The sequence below is a fragment of the Elephas maximus genome, chromosome 2 (genome assembly GCF_024166365.1).
Source record: "Elephas maximus indicus isolate mEleMax1 chromosome 2, mEleMax1 primary haplotype, whole genome shotgun sequence".
Classification (NCBI taxonomy): domain Eukaryota; kingdom Metazoa; phylum Chordata; class Mammalia; order Proboscidea; family Elephantidae; genus Elephas; species Elephas maximus.
The window spans coordinates 5,464,695-5,489,574 of record NC_064820.1 but is presented as its reverse complement, the minus strand read 5'-3'; the positions used below and the strand labels follow the sequence as shown (position 1 = coordinate 5,489,574).

Genomic DNA, 24,880 nt, shown 5'->3' with positions numbered 1-24,880 from the left:
GTATGGGTCCTGTTTCATTTTTTTGCAAATGGATATCCAATTATGCCAGCACCATTTGTTAAAAAGACTATCTTTTCTCCAATTACCTGACACTGGGCCTTTGTCAAATATCAGCTGCTCATATGTGGATGGATTTATATCTGGGTTCTCAATTCTGTTCCACTGGTCTATGTGCCTGTTGTTGTACCAGTACCAGGCTGTTTTGACTACTGTGACTGTATAATAGCTTCTAAAATCAGGTAGAGTGATTTCTTCTTCTTTTTCAGTAATGCTTTACTTATCCGAGGCTTCTTTCCCTTCCATATGAAGTTGGTGATTTGTTTCTCCATCACATTAAAAAATGACATTGGAATTTGGATCGGAAGGGCATTGTATGTATAGATGGCTTTTGGTAGAATAGACATTTTTACTATGTTAAGTCTTCCTATCCATGAGCAAGGTATGTTTTTCCACTTAAGTAGGTCCTTTTTAGTTTCTTGCAGTAGTACTTTGTAGTTTTTTTGTATAGGTCTTTTACATCATTGGTAAGATTTATTCCTAAGTATTTTATCTTCTTGGGGGCTACTGTGAATGGTATTGATTTGGTGATTTCCTCTTCGATGTTCTTTTTGTTGATGTAGAGGAATCCAAGTGATTTTTGTATGTTTATTTTATAACCTGAGACTCTGCCAAACTCTTCTATTAGTTTCAGTAGTTTTCTGGAGGATTCCTTAGGGTTTTCTGTGTATAAGATCATGTCATCTGCAAGTAGAGCTAATTTTACTTCCTCCTTGCCAATCCTGATGCCCTTTATTTCTTTGTCTAGCCTAATTGCTCTGGCTAGGACGTCTAGTACAATGTTGAATAAGAGCGGTGATAAAGGGCACCCTTGTCTGGTTCCCGTTCTCAAGGGCAATGCTTTCAGGTTCTCTCCAGTTAGAGTGATGTTGGCTGTTGGCTTTGTATAGATGCCGTTTATTATGTTGAGGAATTTTCCTTCAATTCCTATTTTGGTGAGAGTTTTTGTCATAAATGGGCTTTGGACTTTGTCAGATGCCTTTTCTGCATCAATTGATAAGATCATGTGGTTTTTGTCTTTTGTTTTATTTATATGGTGGATTACGTTAATGGTTTTTCTAATATTAAACCAGCCTTGCATACCTGGTATAAATCCCACTTGGTTGTGGTGGATTATTTTTTTGATATGTTGTTGAATTCTATTGGCTAGAATTTTGTTGAGGATTTTTGCATCTATGTTCATGAGGGATATAGGTCTATAATTTTCTTTTTTTGTGATGTCTTTACCTGGTTTTGGTATCAGGGATATGGTGGCTTCATAGAATGAGTTAGGTAGTATTCCGTCATTTTCTATGCTTTGAAATACCTTTGGTAGTAGTGGTGTTAACTCTTCTCTGAAAGTTTGGTAGAACTCTGCAGTAAAGCCGTCCGGGCCAGGGCTTTTTTTTTTTTTTTTTTAACTTTTATTAAGCTTCAAGTGAATGTTTACAAATCCAATCAGCCTGTCACATATAAGTTTACATACATCTTACTCCGTACTCCCACTTGCTCTCCCCCTAATGAGTCAGCCTTTCAGTCTCTCCTTTCGTGACAATTTTGCCAGCTTCCCTCTCTGTCTATCCTCCCATCCCCCCTCCAGACAAGAGATGCCAACACAATCTCTAAGTGTCCACCTGATATAATTAGCTCACTCTTCATCAGCATCTCTTTCCCACCCACTGACCAGTCCCTTTCATGTCTGATGAGTTGTCTTCGGGGATGGTTCCTGTTCTGTGCCAACAGAAGGTCTGGGGAGCATGGCCGCCGGGATTCCTCTAGTCTCAGTCAGACCATTAAGTCTGGTCTTTTTATGAGAATTTGGGGTCTGTATCCCACTGATCTCCTGCTCCCTCAGGAGTTCTCTGTTGTGCTCCCTGTCAGGGCAGTCATCGATTGTGGCCGGGCACCAACTAGTTCTTCTGGTCTCAGGATGATGTAGGTCTCTGGTTCATGTGGCCCTTTCTATCTCTTGGGCTCTTAGTTGTCGTGTGACCTTGGTGTTCTTCATTTTCCTTTGATCCAGGTGGGTTGAGACCAATTGATGCATCTTAGATGGCCGCTTGTTAGCATTTAAGACCCCAGACACCACATTTCAAAGTGGGATGCAGAATGTTTTCATAATAGAATTATTTTGCCAATTGACTTAGAAGTTCCCTCAAACCATGGTCCCCAGACCCCCGCCCTTGCTCTGCTGACCTTTGAAGCATTCATTTTATCCCGGAAACTTCTTTGCTTTTGGTCCTGTCCAATTGAGCTGACCTTCCATGTATTGAGTGTTGTCCTTCCCTTCACCTAAAGCAGTTCTTATCTACTAATTAATCGGTAAAAAACCCTCTCCCTCCCTCCCTCCCTCCCCCCCATCATAACCACAAAAGTATGTGTTCTTCTCAGTTTTTACTATTTCTCAAGATCTTATAATAGTGGTCTTATACAATATTTGTCCTTTTGCCTCTGACTAATTTCGCTCAGCATAATGCCTTCCAGGTTCCTCCATGTTATGAAATGTTTCACAGATTCGTCACTGTTCTTTATCGATGCGTAGTATTCCATTGTGTGAATATACCACACTTTATTTACCCATTCATCCGTTGATGGACACCTTGGTTGCTTCCAGCTTTTTGCTATTGTAAACAGAGCTGCAATAAACATGGGTGTGCATATATCTGTTTGTGTGAAGGCTCTTGTATCTCTAGGGTATATTCCGAGGAGTGGGATTTCTGGGTTGTATGGTAGTTCTATTTCTAACTGTTTAAGATAACGCTAGATAGATTTCCAAAGTGGTTGTACCATTTTACATTCCTACCAGCAGTGTATAAGAGTTCCAATTTCTCCACAGCCTCTCCAACATTTATTATTTTGTGTTTTTTGGATTAATGCCAGCCTTGTTGGAGTGAGATGGAATCTCATCGTAGTTTTAATTTGCATTTCTGTAATGGCTAATGATCAAGAGCATTTTCTCATGTATCTGTTGGCTGCCTGAATATCTTCTTTAGTGAAGTGTGTGTTCATATCCTTTGCCCAGTTCTTGATTGGGTTGTTTGTCTTTTTGTGGTTGTTTTAACAGAATCATATAGATTTTGGAGATTAGGCACTGGTCGGAGATGTCATAACTGAAAATTCTTTCCCAATCTGTAGGTGGTCTTTTTACTCTTTTGGTGAAGTCTTTAGATGAGCATAGGTGTTTGATTTTTAGGAGCTCCCAGTTATCGGGTTTCTCTTCATCATTTTTGGTAATGTTTTGTATTCTGTTTATGCCTTGTATTAGGGCTCCTAGGGTTGTCCCTATTTTTTCTTCCATGATCTTTATCGTTTTAGTCTTTATGTTTAGGTCTTTGATCCACTTGGAGTTAGTTTTTGTGCATGGTGTGAGGTATGGGTCTTGTTTCATTTTTTTGCAAATGGATATCCAATTATGCCAGCACCATTTGTTAAAAAGACTATCTTTTCCCCAATTAACTGACACTGGTCTTTTGTCAAATATCAGCTGCTCATATGTGGATGGATTTATATCTGGGTTCTCAATTCTGTTCCATTGGTCTACGTGCCTGTTGTTGTACCAGTACCAGGCTGTTTTGACTACTGTGGCTGTATAATAGCTTCTGAAATCAGGTAGAGTGAGACCTCCCACTTTCTTCTTCTTTTTCAGTAATGCTTTGCTTATCCGGGCCTTCTCTCCCTTCGCTATGAAATTGGTGATTTGTTTCTCTATCCCCTTAAAATATGACATTGGAATTTGGATCAGCAGTGCGTTATATATATAGATGGCTTTTGGTAGAATAGACATTTTTACTATGTTAAGTCTTCCTATCCATGAACAAGGTATGTTTTTCCACTTAAGTATGTCCTTTTGAATTTCTTGTAGTAGAGCTTTGTAGTTTTCTTTGTATAGGTCTTTTACATCCTTGGTAAGATTTATTTCTAAGTATCTTATCTTCTTGGGGGCTACTGTGAATGGTATTGATTTGGTTATTTCCTGTTCAGTGTTCTTTTTGTTGATGTAGAGGAATCCAAGTGATTTTTGTATGTTTATTTTATACCCCGAAACCCTGCCAAACTCTTCTATTAGTTTCAGTAGTTTTCTGGAGGATTCCTTAGGGTTTTCTGTGTATAAGAGCATGTCATCTACAAATAGTGATAGCTTTACTTCCTCCTTGCCAATCCAGATACCTTTTATTTCTTTGTCTAGCCTAATTGCCCTGGCTAGGACTTCAAGCACGAAATAAGAGCGGTGATAAAGGGGATCCTTGTCTGGTTCCCGTTCTCAAGGGAAATGCTTTCAGGTTCTCTCCATTTAGAGTGATATTGGCTGTTGGCTTTGCATAGATGCCCTTTATTATGTTGAGGAATTTTCCTTCAATTCCTATTTTGGTAAGAGTTTTTATCATAAATGGGCTTTGGACTTTGTCAAATGCCTTTTCTGCATCAATTGATAAGATCATGTGGTTTTTGTCTTTTGTTTTATTTATGTGATGGATTACATTAGTGGTTTTTCTGATATTAAACCAGCCTTGCATACCTGGTATAAATCCCACTTGATCATGGTGAATTATTTTTTTAATTTGTTGTTGGATTCTATTGGCTAGAATTTTGTTGAGGATTTTTGCATCTATGTTCATGAGGGATATAGGTGTATAATTTTCTTTTTTTGTAATGTCTTTACCTGGTTTTGGTATCAGGGAGATGGTGGCTTCATAGAATGAGTTGGGTAGTCTTCCGTCATTTTCTATGCCTTGAAATACCTTCAGTAGTAGTGGTGTTAACTCTTCTCTGAAAGTTTGGTAGAACTCTGCAGTGAAGCCGTCCGGGCCAGGGCTTTTTTTTGGTGGGAGTTTTTTGATTACCATTTCAATCTCTTTTTTTGTTATAGGTCTATTTAGTTGTTCTACTTCTGATTGTGTTAGTTTAGGTAGGTAGTGTTTTTCTAGGAATTCATCCATTTCTTCAAGGTTTGCAAATTTGTTAGAGTACAATTTTTTGTAATAATCTGAAATGATTCTTTTAATATCAGTTGGGTCTGTTGTGATATGGCCCATCTTGTTTCTTATTCAGGTTATTTGTTTCCTTTCCTGTATTTCTTTAGTCAGTCTGGCCAATGGTTTATCAATTTTGTTAATTTTTTCAAAGAACCAGCTTTTGGCTTTGTTAATTCTTTCAATTGTTTTCCTGTTCTCTAATTCATTTAGTTCAGCTCTAATTTTTATTTTTTGTTTTCTTCTGGTGCCTGATGGGTTCTTTTGTTGCTCACTTTCTATTTGTTCAAGTTGTAGGGATAGTTCTCTGATTTTGGCTCTTTCTTCTTTTTGTATGTGTGCGTTTATCAATATAAATTGACCTCTGAGCACTGCTTTTGCTGTGTCCCAGAGGTTTTGATAGGAAGTGTTTTCATTCTCGTTGCATTCTCTGAATTTCTTTATTCCCTCCTTAATATCTTCTATAACCCAGTCTATTTTCAGCAGGGTATTGTTCAGTTTCCAAGTATTTGATTTCTTTTCCCTTTTTTTTCAGTTATTGATTTCCACTTTTATGGCCTTATGGTCTGAGAAGATGCTTTGTAATATTTCGATGTTTTGGATTCTGCAAAGGTTTGTTTTATGACCTAATATGTGGTCTATTCTAGAGAATATTCTAGAGAATGTTCCATGTGCGCTAGAAAAAAAGTATACTTTGCAGCAGTTGGGTGGAGCATTCTGTATAAGTCAATGAGGTCAAGTTGATTGATTGTAGCAATTAGTTATTCCGTGTCTCTATTGAGCCTCTTACTGGAAGTCCTATCCTTCTATGAAAGTGGTGTGTTGAAGACTCCTACTATAATTGTGGAGGTGTCTATCTCACTTTTCAGTTCTGTTAAAGTTTGTTTTCTGTATCTCGCAGCCCTGTCGTTGGGTGCATAAATTTTTAATATGATTATATCTTCCTGGTCAATTGTCCCTTTAATCATTATGTAGTGTCCTTCTTTATCCTTTGTGGTGGATTTAACTTTAAAGTCTATTTTGTCAGAAATTAATATTGCTACTCTTGCTCTTTTTTTGCTTATTGTTTGCTTGATATATTTTTTTCCATCCTTTGAGTCTTAGTATGTTTGTGTCTCTAAGTCTAAGGTGTGTCTCTTGTAGGCAGCATATAGACGGATCGTGTTTCTTTATCCAGTCTGTGACTCTCTGTCTCTTTACTGGTGCATTTAGTCCGTTTACATTCAGCGTAATTATAGATAAGTATGTGTTTAGTGCTGTCATTTTGATGCCTTTTTATGTGTGTTGTTGACAATTTCATTTTTCCACTTACTTTTTTCTGCTGAGACATTTTTCTTTGTAAATTGTGTGTTCCTCATTTTCATAGTATTTGACTTTATGGTTGCTGAGTCGTTATGTTTTTCTTGGTTTTTATTTTGAGTTATGGAGTTGTTATACCCCTTTGTGGTTACCTTAATATTTACCCCTATTTTTCTAAGTAAACACCTAACTTGTATTGTCCTATATCGCCTTGTATCCCTCTCCATATGGCAGTTCTATGCCACCTGTATTTAGTCCTTCTTTTTGATTATTGTGATCTTTTACATATTGACTTCAATGATTCCCTGTTTTGAGCATTTTTTTCTTTTTAAAATTAATCTTAATTTGTTTTTGTGATTTCCCTATTTGAGTTGATATCAGGGTGCTCTGTTCTGTGACCTTGTGTTGTGCTGGTATCTGATATTATTGGTTTTCTGACCAAACAATTTCCTTTAGTATTTCTTGTAGCTTTGTTTTTTTTTTTTTGGTTTGGTTTTTGCAGATTCTCTAAGCTTGTGTTTATCTGTATATGTGTTAATTTCGCCTTCATATTTGAGAGAGAGTTTTTCTGGATATATGATCCTTGGCTGGCAGTTTTTCTCCTTCAGTGCTCTGTATATGTCATCCCATTGCCTTCTTGACTGCATGGTTTCTGCTGAGTAGTCTGAACTTATTCTTATTGATTCTCCTTTGTAGGAGACCTTTCTTTTATCCCAGGCTGCTTTTAAAGCTTTCTCTTTATCTTTGGTTTTGGCAAGTTTGATGATAATATGTCTTGGTGATTTTCTTTTTGGATCAAACTTGAATGGGGTTTGATGAGCATCTTGGATAGATATCCTTTCGTCTTTCATGATGTCAGGGAAGTTTTCTGCCAGCAGATCTTCAACTATTCTCTCTGTGTTTTGTGTTATCCCGCCCTGTTCTGGGACTCCAAGCACATGCAAGTTACTCTTCTTGATGGAGTCCCACATGATTCTTAGGGTTTCTTCATTTTTTTAAATTCTATTATCTGATTTTTTTTCAGCTATATTGGTGTCAATTCTCTGGTTCTCCAGATTTCTCACTCTGCATTTCAATTGCTCGAGTCTGCTCCTCTGACTTCCTATTGCGTTGTCTAATTCTGTAATTTTATTGTTAATCTTTTGGATTTCTGAATGCTGTCTCTCTATGGATTCTTGCAGCTTATTAATTTTTCCACTATGTTCTGGAATCATCTTTTTGAGTTCTTCAACTGCTTTATCAGTGTGTTCCTTGGCTTTTTCTGTAGATTGCCTTATTTCATTTCTGAGGTCATCCCTGATGTCTCGAAGCATTCTGTAAATTAGTTTTTTATATTCTGTATCTGATAATTCCAGGATTGTATCTTCATTTGGGAAAGATTTTGATTCTTTTGTTTGGGGAGTTGTAGAAGCTGTCATGGTCTGCTGCTTTATGTGGTTAGGTATCGACTGCTGTGTCCGAGCCATCACTAACATATTATAGTGATTTATTCTATATTTGCTCACTGAGTCTAATCTTGTTTTGTTTTCTTTCAATATACGTAGATGGGCTACTAGATTGTGATGTCTTGATTGTTGTAGCCCTTGAGTCACTTATGTCCTATTACCAGCTGGTTTGTGCTGTTACCAGATATATAAGCCTAAGGGTCCATTCACTATTCTTGAGTAGAATCTGATTTTGGGTCACCAAGTGTGTGGTGTAGACTGTCACCTATTCACTTAGAGGAGTAGTGGTGATAGTTGTGTGTACCAGATTCTAGTAGCAGCAGGGGTTCACACTCGGGGGGTAGGATGTTGACAGGCTTCCCCCAAGTGCCAGTGAGGTAGGTGTGTCTTTATTCCTATAGCACTTTGGTGGGTGGGCTCTACAGCTGAGCCTTAGGCCCCCAATGCAAGTACCTCTACAGATTGGTAGGTGTCACCCTCCTTAGACCCCTAAGGCAGGAGGCTAGGTGGTCTGGTGAGAGCTTCAGCCCTCAGTTCCCTGTTGTGGGTCAGTGAGGGCTCTGTTGAATTCGCAGAGATATCAGACCTGGGAAACTTGTCTTTCCAGTAATCCTCCAAAACAATTACAGTCAGATCCCTATCAGAATTACAGTTGCATCATAATAGCCACCTTGTTCCCTGTAGGGATGAAAGCCCAAGACTGTGGATCACATATGCTTGGCTGGAGCTGGTTCTGTGTTTTTAGTCCAATTAGGGAAGGATTTTTGGTCCCTGGGTTTTTTTGTAGCTGCTTCTCTCAGGCCAGGAGAATGGGTTAGGAAAAGACCAAAAAAAAGAAAGAAAAACCGCAGAGCAGTTCACTTTCTGGCTCAGGAAATTCCAATGTTAATGAAGCCACCTGGGAAGGGGAGGGGAGGGTTCAGATAAATAGGAGAGAGTAGCACCCCAGAATATAGACAAAGTTACTTATCTTGCTTGGGATGACTGTTTTATCTGAGATTCCTGAGGGGGGCACGTCGACTGTGTGCACTGGCTGGGTAGAGATTGCCCCCGAGGGTCAGGCCCGTGTCCCGTGCTTGCGCTGTCTCAGAAGCCGCGGTTAGTTCCTCTGCTCCCAGTCCAAAGCCCAGCGCCAAGGTTCCCTGGCTGGGTCGCGCACTCTCGGCTCCAAAACCAGTCGCTGCCTCCCATTGACTTCTCCTCCTGTCAGCTGCATCACTGCGCTGCCTGTGTGCACTGGCTGGGCTTCCCCCGAGGTCAGTTCAGGGGGCTAGGGCTACACCCCATGTTTGCGCCGTCTCAGGATGCCATGCTCAGCTCCCCTGCACCCAGTCTAAAGCCCGGCGCCAAGGTTTCCTGACTGGGACCCTGGCTCCAGGCTTTGAAAACAGTCGCTGCTTCCCCGTGGTTGTTCGTTCTTAGTCTCTGTCACTCAGGTCAACTCTCTAGATCTGTGTTTGATGGTCAAGGTTCATAGATTGTCATGTATGTGATCGATTCACTTGTTTTTCCGAGTCTTTGTTGCAAGAGGGATCCGAGGTAGCTTCTACCTAGTCAGCCATCTTCAGAAATACTGGTTTTTATTACCAATTTCAGCAATAAAGGAAGTGTGTTGCCTAGAAGGAAAAGTAAGCATAGAATTTTGAGGACACGATTTTCTCTAGAACCTTAAATTGGAAGCAAAATCACCTGGGGTGGCATACTGAGATCCAGAAAAGGCACCTCACCCACTATGAGTTTATGGATCAAATACGTGGTTTATAAAACCTATTACAAAATTTGACTTGAACTGCTTAGAAAAGAAAGCTGCTTGCGATGGTGAAATCTGAAAGAAGAAATCTTGAAAGCCTTACTGTAGACCAGAAGGCTTTCAATGCCCTGGTTGTAGCTGTGAAAAATTATTTAAGGTCACTGGGATAACTGACGGATAATTAATTATGTTACCCAAGATGTACATTTCTTTGATATTGAATTGAATATCACCATTAAACACTCTCACTTTTTTTAAAGATCTCAGAAGAATCAAATTAACATCATAATATCGAACTGAGTTATTCCTTTTATAAAGTAATACTTTGGCATTGTGCCTTAATGGTTGGAATTACTTGGTATGATACTAAGAAGTCTCCTGTAAGTGATGAAAAGCCCCGGGGATGTGTGAGAGTAGGAGAAACAAGATATTCAGAATGCCGTGGGATGTCTGGGGAGAGTGGTGAGGCAGACAGGTGAGCATCTGGTCTGGACTGAGGAAGAGAAGCTGCCCTAGGTTTGCTGGTTGATGAGTTGGCAGATCAGTGCTGGGGGAGGCCATGGGTGTGCATTAAGTCATTCTAAACAAGTTTGCAAAGAAAGATGAGAAGAGGGCCAAAGATGAACTCCAAGAAACTACTATGCCCTAAGTAAGGTCCTTTCGCTGTTGTTAGTTGCCCCTGAGTTGGCTCTGACTCATGGTGACCTTATGTACAACAGAACAAAATGTTGCTCGCACCATCAATGGTATGTTTGAGCTCATTGTTGTGGCCACCATGTCAGTCCATTGCATTGAGTGTTTCCCTCATTTTCACTGGTCCTCCACTTTACTGAAAATGATGTCCTCCTCCAGCATTTTGTCCCTCCTGATGACATGTCCAAAGTAAGTTGTACGAAATCTCGCCATTCTCGCTTCTAAGGAACATTCTGGCTCTCTTTCTTCCATGATTGATTGGTTCATTCTCTGGCAGTCCATGGTATACTCAGTATTCTTGTTGTTTTTGTTGCTACTTGTCATTGAGTTGGCTCCAACTTGTGACAACCTTATGTACAACAGAACTTAGCATTGCCTGGTCGTGCACCGTCTTCATGGTCATTGGTATGTTTTAGCTCATTGTTGTTGCTGCTGTGTTAGCCCACCTCATTGAGGGTTTCCCTGGTTCTCGCTGACCCGCTACTTTACCAAATGTAGTGTCCTTTTCTAGCAATTGGTCTCTCCTGATGACGTGTCCAAAGTAAGTGAGCCTACGTCTCGCCATCCTCGCTTCTAAGAAACAGTCTGGGTGTATTCCAAGACTGATTCGTTCATCTAGATACAGCTAATAATGACTTGCCAGTCATCCTACAAACATTTATTTCGGCCATGAAGTCAAACGTTTTGAGTGGATTAGATCCCTTATTAGTATATTAGAAAAAGCCCAATTTAGCATACTTGCCAGCAGTCCTTATCTATCTTTCCAAATAAAGGTCAAACACATATTGAATGATTTTATCACCTATTATGGCTTAAATGGAAACCCTGGTGGTATAGTGGTTAAGAGCTATGGCTGCTAACGAAATAGTTCAGCAGCTTGAATGTACGAGGCGCTGCTTGGAAACCCTATGGGGCAGTTCCACCCTGTCCTGTAGGGTCGCTATGAGTCAGAATCAATTCAATGGCAATGGGTTTATGGCTTAAATGTTGTACTAATAATTATAAAGTGAAGGATTACAATAGTACTGTTCAATCAGACCTGGGTTCTTGAATGTTGTAGTTCATTAACCAGCATAGTCTTGTGTTTTCTTCCTTAGGTTTTGCCCTGTGGTTAGTGGGCATATTGATAAACATCCACTCCGATCATATCCTAAGGAATCTCAGGAAACCCGGGGAGACTGGATACAAAATACCAAGGGGTACGTACTGAAATGAGAACTTTATTTTAAAATTGCGTCGCACAGTGCCTTGTCTTGCTGTTTTAGTTTTGGCAGATCGAATGAGTGCAGTGTTTACTCGCTGCGAGTTTTCAGTGTGAGCTGCTAGTATTAATAGCAGTGGGTGTCATAAGCGTTTTACTAGAACACCAGAAGAACCAGTTCTGGCCCCCTGAATGGTTAGTAGGCAGAAAGGAAACTCTGGTTACGTCTTTGTTGGGGAAGAGAGTGTGAGGAAGAATTTATGGTTTATCAGAGGCGTCTAATACTTCCGTTTCTGGCAATATAATGAAATAGATATTTGACTGACCCTCCCTCTGAAAACAGTTAAAGATGTTGGATGAAACATTTTTTAACAAAATCTTTTCAATTCTTATGATCAAGAAAGGAGAAGTAATCCTCCAGAGGGAAAATCTAAGAGCACGTGACAAGCCAGAGAGCATCTTGTGAGAATTTGTAACCACTAGTTGGTCCTCATGCTGCTTTGTAGCCCAGAGTCACACCAGTGGATGGTCTGTGAAACCGCAAACCATGAATTACACTCCCTGTGATGCTAGGGTGGCAGGTACTTGCGTACCTGGACAAAGCAAGCCCAGCTCCACTAGAGGAAGCCTAGAGGCTGTAGCCCTCCAAAAATCCCAACAGATCAAGTTCCAGGGAGTAAGAGGCCACACTCAAAAGTCCCAGAACCCATAAGGAAATGCAGCACCAGGAGTAAGAGCATGACTCAACATGAAAGGTCTTAGATATTAGAATTAATAGACACAGATTCTGAAATGAGTACTTAAAAAGGAGTAAGATGCTATAAAATGACTGAAAAAAAAAAAAGACAGACAAACCCATTGTCATCAAGTCAATTCCTACTCATAGCAACCCTACAGGACAGAGTAGAACTGTTCCATAGGATTTCCTAGGAGCAACTGCTAGATCTGAACTGCTGACCTTTTGGTTAGCAGCCAAGCTTGACTAAAAAATTATAAAATGGAGCCAAGGGAGCTTCTAAAAATGAGACGTCCAGGAGGTAAAGCAGAAAATCTAAGGGAGCTGGTGAGCACATGCCCTTGCTTAGTTTAGAACCCTCCCACTTGTATTCCTGGAAACCATACAAGGATAATAACAACAAAAACAAAGCAATGAACAGAACACCTGCAGACCCCAAGTTACATAAAGTGTTGCCTAAACCCGTTGCCGTCGAGTCGGTTCCGACTCATAGCGACTCTATAGGACAGAGTAGAACTGCCCCATAGAGTTTCCAAGGAGCACCTGGTGGATTTGAACTGCCAACCTTTTGGTTAGCAGGAGTAGCACTTAACCACTACACCACCAGAGTTTCCAAAGTGTGACCCAGAGAACCCAAAATCAGCAGAACCCACCTCCAGAAGTCGCAGCAGTGCGATGGATGTGGTGGGGAAAAGGGAAATGTGATGGAGTCTCCAACGGGCTGCCCATGGTGCCCAGGACCTCTGAGTATACTGAGAAGGTAGCTTCTCCTGGGTGCATGGTGGGCAAGCAGACTGTGCAGTTACCAGAAGGCTCCCTTTTCTCTGGAGGGGTGCAGTCTCAAATCAAAGCACACAGCCTGGAGGGTGGAGGGCAAGCACGGTTGTCGGCCCTACCCGCTCCCCTGGCCCGGCACTCTTGTGCAGTGAACAACGTGATTCCTAAGCTCAGCAGGCAGAATGGCCAGCCCAGAGGAGGTACGGCCCTGTGCCTGGCCAAGGAGGGGCAGGGCGCAAGCCCTAGAGATGGCAGGATGAAAAGATGCAGAGAACGCCAGCGGTCACAAAAGTGGCAGACTTGGGACAGCGCCCCTTCTAAGAGAGGACGTCCTTCCAGAGGCAGGACCCATGGGAGAGGCCTTCCTGATCCACAGAGGGCAGCCTGAGGAGCTGCCTAGGAAAGCCGTCCATGAAAGCACAGAGCAGAGATGCCATGAAACCAGTCTTCCTGCCACTCCTTTTCCAAAGGTTCCAACTGACTGCGCTTGGCAATGTGTAGTTCTTGACCCATCTTGTCTCAAGGGAATGTCTTGTAGCAGATTGGCTTCTTGGGGCTTTCTTAAATAATTCCACAAGAGTGGCGTCTGGGGTCTTAAATGCTAGCAAGCGGCCATCTAAGATGCATCAATTGGTTTCAACCCACCTGGAGCAAAGGAGAATGAAGAACACCAAGGGCACAAGGTAATTATGAGCCCAAGAGACAGAAAGGGCCACATAAACCAGAGACTACATCAGCCTGAGACCAGAAGAACTAGATGGTGCCTGGCTACAACCGATGACTGCCCTGACAGGGAACACAACAGAGAACCCCTGAGGAAGCAGGAGAGCAGTGGGATGCAGATCCCAAATTCTCGTAAAAAGACCAGACTTAACGGCCTGACTGAGACTAGAAGGACCCCAGTGGTCATAGCCCCCAGACCTTCTGTTAGATAGGAACCATTCCCAAAGCCAACTCTTCAGACAGGGATTGGACTGGACAATGGGATAGAAAAAGGTGCTGGTGAAGAATGAGCTTCTTGGATCAAGTAGACACTTGAGACTATGTTTGCATCTCCTATCTGGAAGGGGGGTGAGAGGGCACAGGGGATCAGAAGCTGGCAGAATGGACACAAAAGAGAGAGTGGAGGGAAGGAGCGGGTTGTCTCATTAGGGGGAGAGCAATTAGGGGTATATAGCAAGGCAAGTTTTTGTATGAGAGACTGACTTGATTTGTAAACTTTCACTTAAAGCACAATAAAAATTAAAAAAAAAAATATTCCAAGCCCATTAGCCCACCTGCATGGTTCAATTTTGGTGTGCTCACTGATTAAAATCAGCAAATGGGATGCAGGCAGAAGGAACCAGTTAGACAACTGCCCCGAGTCCCCTACCCCAGTCTGAGGCCGTCCACCCTCAGGATGAAAGCAGTGTTGCCGACTGAGAGGGTGGCCAGGCTCCCCCCTTGGGGTTGAGCTGTTCAGGCCCCTCATATTCAGGCTTTCGCCAGCACCTGAGGGCATGGGTTCATTCTCAGGTGTTGTCCTAATGACACAGACACAGAGGATGTGACACACACAGGTGTAAGACTGAAGCAGTATAGAAATCTGTAGATAAGACACTGTCGCTGATCTGAAGCTCCACCTTCAGAGGGAACGCCACTCTGTTCACTTTGGTGAGCATCCTTGCAGACTCTTCTCCTACTTATGCCTCCCACACGTTACCTGAATGCCATCAGAGCGTTCAGACGGGCTGTGTGTTATCATAAGAAGTTTGTCAGTGAACATGGGCATCGTTTTAAAATTGTGAGTTACATCAAGCTGCTCAAGAGTAGAGAGTGCTGCATTGCAGAGGCCCTGCCCCCCGCCCACCCCTCCAACCTGAGCATGATGCTACCCTGGGCTCTGGCCATTTCCTTTTTCTGGGAAACACCATGTCTGGACTCCGGTGGAAGCCTAGTGGTCTTCAGCTGCGTGTGCTCAGAGGTGTAATCTGTGTGCTAGTCTGTGACACTTGTTAAAACAGGTGTTAGATTTAGGGTGTGAGCACTTCTCTTTTTAATGTGCTACCCTGACACCTCTATTCTTGGCTTAGCAGATGGCACGGTGGATCCCAGAGCAGGTCAGGCCTGGCCTCTGTATAACACCCTGATTGGCTCCTCTTTCTCCCTGTGGGAAAGATATAGCCCTTACTGTGACCCCCAAGGACAGATCTGCTGAGACCCTCACCCAGTCACCCATACTCTTGGGGTATGTCGATGGCTCTCCGGGCTGAGGCCATTGCTGTGGCCCTTTCTCTGGCCCAGAGCCATATCCCCCAGTTACCACCGGTCCCACCCTCCCCCGCAGACCTTGGCACAAATCTCACCTTCTGGGTGAGGCCCATTCTGGACCATTCTGACTGGGGCAGCACTCCACCACACCCCCACATCCTGGGCCCCTTGCCCTGCCCTGCTTTCCATAATTCTCAGCACCCTAGACTATACACTTTCCTTATAGATTGTTAGTTGCCTTCCAGTCATTTCCAACTCATGGCAACCCCATGTGTACAGGGTAGAACTGCTCCATAGGGTTTCCAAGGCTGTGATCTTTCAGAAGCAGATTGTCAGGCCTGTGTTCTGAGGCACCTCTGGGTGGATTAGAACCACCAGCCTTTCGACCAACAGTCAAGCATGTAACTGTTGGCACCACGCAGAGACCCTCTTATTGAGGGTCTTTAGTTGAGGTTGTTGAGGTGGGGAAGGCTGCACTGCGTTGTGCATGGGTGCTTCCCAGGTGCCAAGGACGGGCCTTGGGTAAGGCAGGCTTGATGCACTTTTGAAGATTTGGCAAACGAACGAATGGATCTGTACTTGAAAATAGACATTTTCTTCAATTGTTGGTCTAGGGTTCAATACAGGTCCATTGTGTTAAGCTTGTTCACTGTTGACTCTTCCTCAGTATTCTCGCTCTCTGTTTGGGTTTTGCGGCTCCATTTTTTAACTAGGGAAGTGGCATGTTACGGGACGTGTGGAGGATAGCAAGCCCCCAAGGCAATCTCTTAATTTATGCCTCCTCCCACCATTTCAAGATGAATAGACACTGATAGCGGCGATGTGTCAGCAGAAATGCCTTCCCCCCTCTTGTCCTGCTTCTCAGTCAGGCACCTTTCATATTTGTGGTGCCTCGGAATGTCACCCTGTGCCTCATCTGGCAACCCCTTGAACTTGCGCCCAGGGGTAAGTGCCCCCCCACCCCAGGGTATTAAAGTCTTTCACAGTGATGGTTGACTTGTCTATTCAGATCGAGCCTGCTGACGCAGATAGATAGTTGATAGGAGGTTGCGATGTGAAAGAGTAAGCCTTGTAATGTTGGATGTGTCTCACTGATGGAAATTCTGTGTGGGCTGCATTTTCCCATTGTTGAATTTCTGTTCTCCAGCTAAGTTTTCACACACGTCCCTTGAGCCAGCGTTTCAGTGGGTGCCATTTTGTAATACATGCCCGACTGTGGCCTGTGTTTCTCATAGGAGGCTTGTTTGAGTACGTGACCGCGGCCAACTACTTCGGCGAGATCGTTGAGTGGTGTGGCTACGCGCTGGCCAGCTGGTCTGCCCAAGGCGGGGCCTTCGCGCTCTTCACATTTTGTATTTTATCCTCCAGAGCAGAACAGCATCACCGGTAAGTTTTCAAAACACTTTTGGCATTTGTAATTTGTTTTCTCACTTTATTATCATAACTTGCAGGTTAGTTAGCTGTTAATGTTAACTTGAGTTACTGAATCTGTTTATACCATGCTTTAGCTAAACAAGTACAAAACTAAGCAAATGTCTGCAGAATAACCCAGCTTTAAGGAAATATCGGGAGCAGCAGGGGGCTTAGTGGTAGATTCTTGACTTCCATTTGGGACACCCAGGTTCAATTCCCAGCCAACACACCTTCTGCACAGCCACCACCCATCCGTCAGTGGTGGCTTGCGTGTGGCTGTGATGCTGGACAGGTTTCAGCAGAGCTTCCAGACTGACAGACTAGGAAAAAAGGCCTGGAGATCTCCTTCCAGAAATCAGCCAAGGACAACGGTCCGATCTACAGCCAATCATGGGGATGGTGCAGGACTGGGCAGTGTTTCCTTCCGTGGTGCATGGGATTGCCGTGGGACAGAGGCAACTCGACAGCAGCAACAACAAGGAAACATGAGGTCTCCGTCAGCATCACAACATTCTGTACCACGTTCTCTGCCACTTTGAATTCATGCTGTTCAACCCAAGTGTCAAGTTAACTCTGAGGCAGGGATTCAGTGGTCAGAATTGAAAACTGCTGATTGAAATGGAGATAAACGGCTGAGCGACACATGAGCATAGAAGCCTGCAGTCAGGAAAAGCCCCGGGGATGGAGAGGCACTGCACCATCAGGCTATGCCCACAGGGCTCGCTCATCACAAGTTCTTGAGCTGCGGGTGACTCGGCCCCAGCGCTGGGCCTCGGGTCCCTGGCAGGCGGCAGATGTGCTGTGCACCCCTGAAATGCCCTTGTTGTCCAGAGAGCGGGTGCTTAGCCCTTATCAGATCCTCAACAGGGCCTGTGATCCATTTGACCAGTAAACTCAAAAAAACTCAAAGGATGTTAGAGCTGAGATGAACTTAGAGAGCATCTTCTAATCCAGTAGTTGAAGAAACAGCTACAGGAACAAAGCCAGGGGCCAGGTGGAGGTTTGTCTCATTGAAATGTGCAAGACCTTCCACTGTCTGTTTCCCAGTGCTGCGCCTGTCTGTGGTTGCATTCTTCATATCTGACCACGGCAGCTGACAGTGGTGGTTTGGCCTGGCCGGTGCCTTAACCGGTATTGGCATCTGTGACTCACATTCTTTTACTTCCCCCGCACGGTTCACTCAGAAGGATCTCTCAGTCTCCAGTGCTGCCATGCGGCCAGGCGTACAAAAATAGGTGACATCATCCTGCTTCACGGAGCGCATCGTCCCCTGTGGGATAAGGACAGAGATAAAACACTAAAAGAAGACCAGATTGATATCATGGTAAAAAAAAAAAAAAAAAAAGGTGCAGACTTCTTAGTGTCAAAGTGCCTGGGCTTATTTCCCAGCCTCACTGTTTGCTTAAAGACGCACAGGGTTGTTTTTGGAAGTGATGAAGGAGGAAGGTCACTGGGGAGCAGGGGATTGGCTCATGTTTGTGGAGGAATGCCAACAGAAGCCTGAGATTTGGGGCTGTCCCTGAGACAAGCACTCTGCGTTTTGTTGAGACTCCGTGTGCCAGCAAGCTTGGCACTTTTACATATGGACAATGAGGATGGATAGATGTCAGAGAGCCATGAGGATGGATAGATATCAGAGAAGAGCTGTGAGGATGGTTAGATGTCAGAGAGCCATGAGGATGGATAGATATCAGAGAAGAGCCGTGAGGATGGATAGATGTCAGAGAGCCATGAGGATGGATAGATATCAGAGAGCCATGGACTCAAGGGACACTCCTAAAAGTGTTTTAATGATGAATGCATTAGGCCACTACCAGGCATATAAAAACTTAAAATAACTCGCAAGTCAGTGAGTTTATGACAGTCTCACGAAGAGCCAGGAGATGCCGTGCAAAATGTGTGAGATGAAGTCTCGCCATCCTTTGCTTCCAAGGAGTACTCTGGCTGTACTTCCTCCAAGAAAGATTTGTTCATTCTTCTGGCAGTCCGTGGTGTATTCAGTATTCTTTGCCAATGCTGAATTCAAAGGCATTAATTCTTCTGGTCCAGCTTTCACATGCATATGAGGCGATTGAAAATATTATGGCTTGGGTAAGACCCACCTTAGTCCTCAAACTGGCATCCTTGCTTTTCAACATTTTAAAGAGGGCTCTTGCAGCAGATTTGCCCAATGCAATACATCCTGTTTTTCTTCATACAGTCCAGCCTCTCAGATTGTGTGCACAGCATACAACAATAAATATGGTAAGAGGGTACAAACCTGACGTACACCTTTCATGATTTTAAACTACAAAGCATCCCCTTGTTCTGGCCAAACAACTGTCTCTTTATCCATGTCTAGGTTCCACCTGAGAACACTTGCATGGTCTGGAATTCCTACTCTTCGCAATGTTATCCATAATTTATGATCCACACAGTGGAACACCTTTGCATAGTCAATAAAATACAGGTGAACATCTTTCCGGTATTCTCTGCTTTCGGCCAGAATCCATCTGACATCAGCAGTGATATCCCTCATTGCATGTCCTCTTCTGAATCTGGCTTGAATTTCTGGCAGTTCCATGTCTAGGTACTGCTGCAACCATTTTTGAATTATCTTCAGCAAAATTTTACTTGCGTGTGATATTAATGATATTGTTCAATAATTTCCACATCCCACTGGATCGCCCTCCTTAGGAATAGGCACAGATACGGATTTCTCCCAGTCAGCTGGCCAGGTAGCTGCCTTCCAGATTTCTTGGCGTAGATGAGTGAGTGCATTCAACATTGCATCCATTTATTGAAACATCTCCGTTGGTATTCTGTCAATTCCTGGGTCTTGTTTTTCACCTATGCCTTCAGTGCAGCTTGGGCTTACTCCATCGACACTGTCAGTTCTTTATCATATGGTACCTCCTGAAATGGCCGAACATCAGCTGAACATCTTTTTGGCACAGCGACTCTGTGTATCCCTTCCGTCTTCTTTTGATGCTTCCTGCATCGTTCAACATTTTGCCCGTAGAATCCTTCAGTGTTGCAACTTGAAGCTTGAAGTTTTTCTTCAGTTTTTTCAGCTTGAGAAATGGTGAGCATGCTCTTCCCTTTTAGTTTTCCACTGCAGGTCTTTGCACATCTCATTATAATACTTTACCTTGTCCTCTCGAGCTGCCCTTTGAAATCTTGTGTTCTGCTCCTTTATTTCATAATTTCTTCCTTTTTTTTTAGCTGCTCTATGTTCAAGAGCAAGTTTCAGAGTCTCTTCTGACATCCGTTTTGGCCTTTCCTGTCTTTTTAATGACCTTTTGCCTTCTTCATGTAGGATGTCCTTGATGTCATTCCACAAATCATCGTTAATGTTCAGTGTGTTGAATCTGTTCTTGAAATGTTCTCTAAATTCAGGTGGGATATACTCAAGGTTTTACTTTGACTCTTTTGGAGTTAATTTTCTTCAGCTTCAACTTGAACTTGCATATGAGCAATTGATGGTCTGTTCCACAGTTGGCCCCTGGCCTTGTTCCGACTGATGATGCAGAGCTTCTCCATTGTCTCTTTCCACAGATGTAGTCAATTTGATTCCTGTGTATTTCAACTGGTGAGACCCAAGTATAGTCACCGTTTATGTTGAGAAAAGATATTTCCAATAAATACATCATTGATATTCCAAAATCCTGTAGTGCAATCTCTGGTGTCATTTCTCTCACCAAGGTCGTATCTTTTCAACTACTGATCCTTGTTCTTAGTTTCCAAATTTCACATTCCAATCACCAGTAGTTATCAATGCATTTTGATTGCATGTTTGATCAATTTCAGACTGTATAAGTTGGTAAAAAATCTTCAATTTCTTCACCTTTGCCATTAGTGCTTGGTACATAGACTTGAATAACAGTTGTATTAACTGTCTTCCTTGTTGTTCTTAGATGCTATCAAGTTGGTTCCGACTCATAGTGACCCTGTGTTCAGCAGAATGAAAAACTGCCCTTTCCTGTGCTAACCTCATAATCATTGTTATGCTTGAGCCCATTGTTTCAGCCACTGTGTCAATACATCTCATTGAGGGTCTTCCTCTTTTTCTCTGACTCTTTACTCTACCAAGCATGATGTCCTTCTCCAGAGACTGGTTACTCATGATAACATGTCCAAAGTAAGTGAGAAAGGTTTCGTCATCTTCACTTCTAAGGAGCATTCTGGCTCTATTTCTTCCAAGACAGATTTGTTCATTCTTTTGGCAGTCTATGGCATAGTCAATATTCTTTCCCAGCACCACAACTCAAAGGTGTCAATTCTCCTGTCTTCCTTATTCACTGCCCAGCTTTTACATGCATGTGAGGCAATTGAAAACACCATGGCTTTGGTCAGGCACACCTTAGTCTTCAAGGTGACATCTTCATTTTTTTTTTTTTTTTAATAATTTTTATTGAGCTTTAAGTGAACGTTTACAAATCAAGTCAGTCTGTCACATATAAGCTTATATACACCTTACTCCATACTCCCACTTACTCTGCCCCTAATGAGTCAGCCCTTCCAGTCTCTCGTTCCGTGACAATTTTACCAGTTTCTAACCCTCTCTACCCTCCTATCTCCCTTCCAGACAGGAGATGCCAACACAGTCTCAAGTGTCCACCTGATACAAGTAGCTCACTCTTCATCAGCTTCTCTCTCCAACCCATTGTCCAGTCCCTTCCATGTCTGATGAGTTGTCTTCGGGAATGGTTCCTGTCCTGGGCCAACAGAAGGTTTGGGGACCATGACCACCCGGATTCCTCTAGTCTCAGTCAGACCATTAAGTCTGGTCTTTTTATAAGAATTTGGGGTCTGCATCCCACTGATCTCCTGCTTCTTCAGGGGTTGGGTTCTCTGTTGTGCTCCCTGTCAGGGCAGTCATCGGTTGTGGCCAGGCACAACATCTTCAGTTTTTAACACTTTAAAGAGGTCTCTTGCAGCAGATTTGTCCAATGCAACATGTGGTTTGATTTTTTGACCCCTGCTTTTTTTTTTCTATGGGTGTCAATTGTGGATCCAAGTAAAATGGATCATTGCGGGTATATGGGATATTATCCCATCACTGACAGCATTGTACTTCACTTTGTCATCCTGGGCATAGTAGACAATATGATTGTCTGATTCAAAATGGCCAATACCAGTCCATTTTAGCTCACTAATGCCTAAGATATGGATCTTTAAGCATAATATTTCACTTTTGATGACTTCCAATTTTCCTAGATTATACTTCCTACATACCACGTTCCGATTATTAATGAATTTTGCAGCTTTTTCATCTCATTTTGAGTCATGCCACATCAACAAATGAAGATACGGAAAGCTTTACTCCATCTATGTCATTAAGGTCAGCTCTACTTTGAGGAGGCAGCTCTTCCCCAGTCATCTTTTGAGTGCCTTCCAACCTGAGGGGCTCATCTTCCAGGACTATACAAGACAATATTCCACGGCTATTCATAAGGTTTTCATTGACCAATTCTTTTTAGTCTAAGTCTGGAGGCTCCACTGAAACCTGTCTAGCGTGGGTGATCCTGCTGGTATTTGAAATATTGAAATTCTCGTGGCATAATTTTTAGCATCAGAACAACATGCAAGCCACCACAGTACAATAAATTGACAGATGAATGGTGGATTCTGTAACAAGATACAATTTACTCATGATACAGAGAAAATTACAGTATGTGTCTGAAATACCAAAGTCTTGATTTCAACTATTAAAAAAAAGCTTAGAACTCCTTTATAATGAGAAATATTGTCATTTATGTTAGCAAAATTAACTTTACTTAAATTTAATTAATTAAAAACTTTAACTGTTTAAGTGATAAAGTTACTTCCCTTTTTAAACATTTTTCTTTCCTTATTTTAGGTGGTACCTTGAGAAGTTTGAAGATTATCCAAAGTCCAGAAAAATTTTATTTCCATTTTTGTTTTAAGTACATTGTCAATGAAATTATCTTCAACTTGAAGATTTTCAGTGCTTCTTCCCCAGGGACTAATATAAATGAATGCCTTTCTATGTAATTTTCCTTTGTCTTTTTCCGGGTATGCTCTGGGGATTTTTTCCCAAGTAAACGTATGAGTTACCTAACCACAAACTAATCAAACGCAAATGCAGATGGCTGTGTACTGGGTGAGGGGTCACGAGCTTTGGGTGATTCCTGCTGATGGTTTTCCTGATTTTGAATTTACCTCTTCATTTTTTTTTTTTGCTATGTGTGGCTAAGTGTTCATGAGAGCAGAATTCATGAGCCATCTTTGATGGCCTATGGACCAACAAATTTCCCCACCCCTTTTACAGCCCCCTTCAGTGATTGGTTCAAGACCAAAGGCATCATTGTCCCCCTCAGCCCCACAAAAAGGCAGGATCACTGTCCCATACCCCACTCGTCCTGAGGAGCTTGGAGAGGCCTGAGCTGTTCCTGGGTGCAGCCATGGACCCAGGTGGCGGGGGGTGGCCTTCTTCACTGTGGGGTGCTGCAGAGGCGGAGGACTGGGGGTGGAGAAGGGAGCCCCCTGAGCCCGCCTGAGGCCTAAACAAAAGGCCTCCTGCCCCTGCACACATTGGTGGGGGGGAAGATTTCATAAGGACCATCGTCCTCTGTGAAAGGAACCCTTTGGCCCTAGAGCAGGCCTTCCCTGGCTCAGCAGGACGGCATTTGGCCACCTTCTCAGTGAACCATGAATATCCTTTGGTCGTCTTCCTTTCATCTATGCAGAATGGGAATTTTCTAATGCACTGTGTTTTTTTAAGTACCCCTCAATATTGCAAAAAGATGCCTTGAAACGGGATTTCTTGCTCTAGCGTCACTCGAAAGGCCACAGAGGTGGATGGCAGTAATAAAGTTTCCTGCGGGCAGCTGCCAGGGAGTTGGGGACTGTCCGTCAGGAGTCAGTCAGGACAGCAAGGGGACCTGGAACCCTGGCTCATACTGTGCGGTGCCTTGGAAGGGGCCCCTCCATTCCGACCGCGACTGCACACGGGGCCTCGGAAGACATGACATGTGTTTCTCTGCCTCCTTTGCCGGGCCAGACAGAGAGAAGTGCAGGTGAGGGGACTGTGTTTGCTCCAGGACCCGTGATGGTGCTACATGCAGCCACCCTCCAGACAGAGCCCCCATGCCCTGGGTGCCTCCCCAACCAGTGGCTGCCCCCTCACCTCAGCTTTAATATATAAACGATATCCTCCATGTTAGTGGCTTTCACAAGAAGCCCTGGGGACTCAATACTACTAACTGAAAGGCTGGCATTTGGAACCCACCAGTGGCTCGGCGGGAGAGAAGACCTGGCGATCTTCTCCCTCCCGTAAACATTGTGTTGTTGTGCGCCGTCAAGTTGATTTCAACTCCTAGCAAACCTATGTGACAGAGAAAACCTTACGGGGCAGTTCTACTCTGTCCTGTAGGGTCACCGTGAGTCGGAATCAACTCAATAGCACACAACAAAAACTGGTTTTTAGAATCTTCAGGGTTTTACAATTAGCACAGAAAACATTTTATGTGGCTATGTTTAACTTTTCGTAAAACTTGGTAAAATGTTTTTGCATAGACATGCTGGCCCTTTTTTCTGATCAAATCGTTGCTTGAATCCGTAAAGCAATAACCTTTGGCATCTCTTGATCTCCTCAGGAAAACTCAGAAGTCAGAGCTGGTCTTGATGTGTTTGGGCTGCTGTGTTCTGGAAGGCACATTCCTCCAGGGGAGGATGCTTGTCTTTCAGATCCAGACAGATTCATTCACCATAACTGTAACTTCCATTGGTGCCTTTTTCCGTAAATGACCGGTTTGTACAAAAGTTGGGGTTACTTCAAAATAAGACTTGAGGTGCTGTTACTGCTCACATGTACAGCCTGAATGGCTGGTTAACACAGAAAGAACTTCTGGTGTACGTTACATCTCACTGCCACCATGTCCTGAAAACAGTAACTTAGCATATTATTTGTCCTTATTGTGTTAATTATGATAATCAATAGATTAATAAAATTAATGTGAAAAGTCCAGTTGTTCTTGCTAATCGCCTTTGTTACTCTACTATAGTGGCCCTTCTTCACTCTAGAAATTCAAACAATGCCATTGTTTTAACCATGAAATCAGCCTCCCGCCTATTTCAACTTTTCATTGTGTGAAGTCTTTTATATCCACGGTAGAGCTGCTCCAGCTGTTAAGCCATTGCTGTTGAATTGATTCCAACTCACAGACAGAGTAGAACTGCCCCATAGGGTCTCCAAGATTCTAATCTTTATGAAAGTAGACTGCCACATCTTTCTCTGCAGGGTGGCTGGTGGGGTCGAACTGCCAAGCTTTCAGTTCGCAACCGACTGCTTAACCACTGTGCCAC

The 24,880-nt window shown here is 43.1% G+C and overlaps 1 protein-coding gene across 1 annotated transcript in view; it reads left to right on the top strand.

Moving 5' to 3' along the window:
• Positions 1–24,532, top strand: part of SRD5A1 (steroid 5 alpha-reductase 1) — a 57,621-nt gene extending 33,089 nt beyond the window's left edge. Inside the window, exons 3-5 of the mRNA XM_049860860.1 lie at positions 11,291–11,392; positions 16,393–16,543; positions 22,413–24,532. Coding sequence (XP_049716817.1) covers positions 11,291–11,392; positions 16,393–16,543; positions 22,413–22,479 — 320 coding nt within the window. The 3' untranslated portion in view covers positions 22,480–24,532. The remainder of the gene's footprint in view (positions 1–11,290; positions 11,393–16,392; positions 16,544–22,412) is intronic.
• The last annotated feature ends 348 nt before the right edge of the window (positions 24,533–24,880 follow it).